We start from the raw sequence: 4,008 nt of genomic DNA, 5'->3' as shown, positions 1-4,008 counted from the left end.
TGACTGTCATAAATACAGCTTGCTTTTCTTTCCTAGTTATTTAGGGAAGATTGGGAACACTTGTGAATAAAGCCCAAATAGAGGCAACTAACCAATAACTGCGGCGAAAGCAACAAGGTTTTCCCCCCCCTCCCCAACCCCCGGCACCCGCCCGCCTTTGCAGGAACGGGGGGAAATCACAGATGTCAATCAAGAAATACTGCAAAATAAAATGGACCCTCCCGTCAGCCGGGGCACCGCGCAGAGCAGCGGTGAGGCTCTGGCAGTCTGCTCGCAGCCGCTGGCCCTGCAGCTCCGCCGCTGACCAGGGAGCGCACGGGGCTCCGCAGCCCGGGTCTTCCCTTCCCTCCCTTGCAAAACTGTCAGGCACAAATGGGCAGGAGGATATTGGCTGCAAGGGACGCGGAGGCTCCTCCCAGAGCCTGGATCCCGATATTTTCGGAGGATTTCTTTTAACTCAGTTACAAACCTTGGTGAAGGGAACAAGTTGCCGATGTAACGGAGGCGGAGAGCCCGGCTCCCACTTCTTCTTTTGCCTTTCTAGTGCTACCTTGGATGCTTCGCCTTACTTGCGGATAAGAGCTTTGCTGTCTGCCGGGGGATAGTTCCTACTCTGGATGTTGCTATTTCTGTGAAAACAAGGGTTGTAAGGGAATGAGAGGGAAGACAATGAAGAAAAGCCGACCGGGAGAAAACCCCAGTCCCAAGCGTTTTCCTGAGAACTGACGGGTGTTTTGTGGCTGAGTGATTCCGTCGGAGGCGGGAGCAAGCCTGCCCGCTCCTCGGGGGACTTCCCGGGACCGGCTATTCCCTTCGGATGCGGACTGGGAAACCTGTAGGAAATTCTCCCGCCTCCCTACGAAGCCACCATGAATTCAGTGGCTGGAAATAAGGAGAGGATTGCAGTCACGGCTCGGAGCAGAAAATACGGGGTAAGTTGTCGAAGGAGGGGCGGCTCGGAGCGGTGGCCGCCGCCGTGCTGGGGCTCCCGCGCCCGTCGGCTGCTGGTGATCGCCCTCCCGCCCCGCGCAAGCTCCGCCGTGCGGGGCGGCAGCGGCTCCGGGCGGGGGAGGCGCGGGGGCCGCCGCGGGCGCGGAGCGTCCGAGCGAAACTTAGCGGCGCCGCTGGGCCTCCCTGCCTGACCCGCTGCTCCTTCTCCCGCTCCAGGTGACCGACCCCTGCTCCCCCACCAAGCCCGCCGCTCCCTTCTCCCCCGAGAGCTGGTACAGGAAGGCGTATGAGGAGTCCCGGGCGGGCGGTCGCCCGGCGCCGGAGGGAGCCGGCTCTGCCCTGGGCTCCTCCGGCACCCCGTCCCCAGGCTCCGGCACGTCCTCGCCGGGCTCCTTCACTGGCTCCCCGGGACCTGCCTCGCCCGGCATCGGCACCAGCTCCCCTGGCTCGCTGGGAGGCTCTCCGGGCTTCGGCACCGGCTCGCCGGGCTCCGGCAGCGGCGGCGGCTCCTCGCCGGGCTCGGACCGCGGCGTCTGGTGCGAGCACTGCAACGCCCGCCTGGCGGAGCTGAAGAGGCAGGCGCTGAAGCTTCTCATCCCCGGGCCCGTCAGCAGCAAGGTGAGCGAAGCGGCGAGGGGAGCGGGGCATCCCTGTGCTTGGAGCCGCCTCCTACAGCCGCTGGGGCTGTCGGCTATCTGGGCTCCTCACTGACGGTGTCACCGCTGAGGGCTTTGGGTTTATTTGTGTTCTCCCCTTCTTGGTCTTGTTCCCTTTTCCCATCCCGTCCTCCTGCTTCATGTGGAGAAGGGTGCCTCTGTCTCCGGAGGGTTGCCAGGCTTCCGGGGGCATCTGTGACAGTCCCTGCAGCTCAGTTCTTGTCTCCCTCTTTCATTGCACTGGTAGTGGTTCTGTGGTATTTCCTGAGTGCTTGTTTTTGTTTTTTTTTTTTTTTTTTTTTTTTTCCTAGTGGGGGGTAAGTAAGGGTGGGAATGCTACATGGAAGTCATTGCCCCCCTCCCCTTCTGCTATCTTTGATCCCTACAGGATGGATTTACAAAATACCCTGAGACTTGGCAGCCAACTTAGTGGTAAGCTGTGTATGTATGGTCTGGTGCCGGTGGTCTCTACTTCCATTGAGGGAGAGACTCCCCTGTAGCTCCGGGTTCAGATGAGGCAGTGAAATGCTGTGTGAGCCCAAAGGTCACCCAGGGAGGCTGTAGCAGAGTGTGGTATTGAACCCAGCTCTCTCGGGTGTCATTAAAAGAAGGATAACTTGCTGATGCTTCTCTGCTATAGAGAAGTGCTGAATTTTTATTTATTTATTTATTTATTTTAAAAATTCTTAAGAGTACTTGAAAATACTTGAAGCTGCAGGACCCTGAACGTTGGGTTTAATAATCCTGTGTCTAAAGAGGATGTATTTGTGTGATATGTGTGCCTGATATTTGGCACCAGGTTTTAAGAGCTGACTGATCCAGAATACAGCTGGAAGTTTGCTTTCTGCCTCTGTTGGGGAATTTGGTACCTCCAAAAGCATACTCTGAAAATCCTTGGGTTTGTTTTTTTGGGCACTGTTTTTTGTTTTCCCTGTTTGTTGCACATAGAAAAATTAGGGCTAACAGCCCTAAACGAGTGACCAGAAGCCCTTGGCTGACCTCATGCTACCAAAATAGTAAGCACTGGGTTCCTCCATAGCAACTCTGTGAGTGTTGTATTGTGAATGGGTCTACAGCTGCTGGAATGTAGTACAATACAATTTTGTTTGCCCTGTTGGTCCAGGTACTATCAAATGAAAATATTTACTCTTCCACTTCAAAGAGTTTTCATTAGTGGTTACAATAAAGAGGTATAGTGGAAAAGAGCCGACTGCTGAGAAAGGATCCCTGGTATTGCTGTTTTGTTGTACTCTCCATTATTTATTTATGTGCTTTTGAGAGGGAGTTGGTGCTCTCATGAACAAAAGACTCAAGGGCTGGTTGTTACCTTGTCTCAAGAGCTGACTTAACTGAATTATTCATGAAAAGGGAAAGGTGGAACCACCAAAATTAATAATACATTTAACCATTTAATACATGGTTGATTCACTGTAAACTGGCCCTGTACCAAAATCTTCACAAATTTCAGGCTGTGTGATTTGGCAGTGATTGCCAGCTGTGAACATGGGTGGGAAATTACTGATACCCATACGGGAGCCACCAGAATAACAGAGATTAGGGCTGGAGGGGAGGATAAAACTAGCATAAAGACAGTGTTAATAGAAATTTTGCCATCATGTGAAGGTTTGCACAGTGTTCCCTTATTGCAGTAGTGGTTGACATAGCCTTCCTGAGATGTTACCCTTGTATTACTATTGTTATTTATTCTGTTGTTCACTACGTTTAGCTGATGCTGTTGTACAGGCTAGTCTTCATTTGTATCAGTAGTAAGCCTTACTTCTCTATTTTAGCCACTCTGACCTATCAGTTTTTTTTTCTTTTTACACCTCCTTTCCAAACCTTCCAGTTCTATAGGAGTACCACTTACAAAACCATTGCTATCCAATCTGTGCATGTAGAGGCAAGGAAGGAGGCACAAGTAAGGTGGTCTTTGTGGGACCCTCTGCCCTATTTGCTATGTTCAATAGTACTTGCAGGCTCATTTCTATTGAGATACTCCAGCCTTTTGCACACAGTTCTTTTCTGTGCATGAGTGCTGCTGGCTCTGACTGTTTGCTGAAGTACCTACCCCTTTCTCTGATCCTTTCTGGCTTGCTTGTGACTATTAAGAACTTTCTGTCCTTGTGATTTTTGGCTTCAGCAGGTGCTGCCCAGCAGAGTGAAGCTTTGTCCTAGGTGATGCGAGATACAGACATCATGGGTAGTGCCATTGATTTCTTTGGACCAGCTGTGATGGTCTTGCAAGTCTGTTTTTGCTGGTGTCATCGGGTAGCTTTTTCAGTGTCTGCTTTGGGGAAAGTAAGGCACTGGGGTGGGCTCTGTCAGGGCCTGTGAGCGGCCTTTGCAGGTGTGTGCCTCAATAACACAGTTGCCCTCCGAGGGCAAGATGTAGAGAGGCTCT

The 4,008-nt window shown here is 52.3% G+C and overlaps 1 protein-coding gene across 1 annotated transcript; it reads left to right on the top strand.

The window, feature by feature from the left end:
• Positions 1 to 207: 207 nt before the first annotated feature.
• On the top strand, positions 208 to 1,662 carry LOC114070763 (kinesin-like protein KIF26B). Its single transcript, XM_027908331.1, has 2 exons — positions 208 to 932; positions 1,168 to 1,662. The coding sequence occupies exons 1-2, from the start codon at positions 870 to 872 to the stop codon at positions 1,660 to 1,662; spliced, it is 558 nt and encodes a 185-aa protein (XP_027764132.1). The 5' UTR covers positions 208 to 869.
• The last annotated feature ends 2,346 nt before the right edge of the window (positions 1,663 to 4,008 follow it).

Source organism: Empidonax traillii, unplaced genomic scaffold, assembly GCF_003031625.1.
Source record: "Empidonax traillii isolate 1590-97213 ecotype Southwest subspecies unplaced genomic scaffold, ASM303162v1 scaffold1682:size78090, whole genome shotgun sequence".
Taxonomy (NCBI): Eukaryota; Metazoa; Chordata; class Aves; order Passeriformes; family Tyrannidae; genus Empidonax; species Empidonax traillii.
Note: the sequence above shows the minus strand (reverse complement) of the source record. Positions and strands in the feature narration are given on the sequence as shown.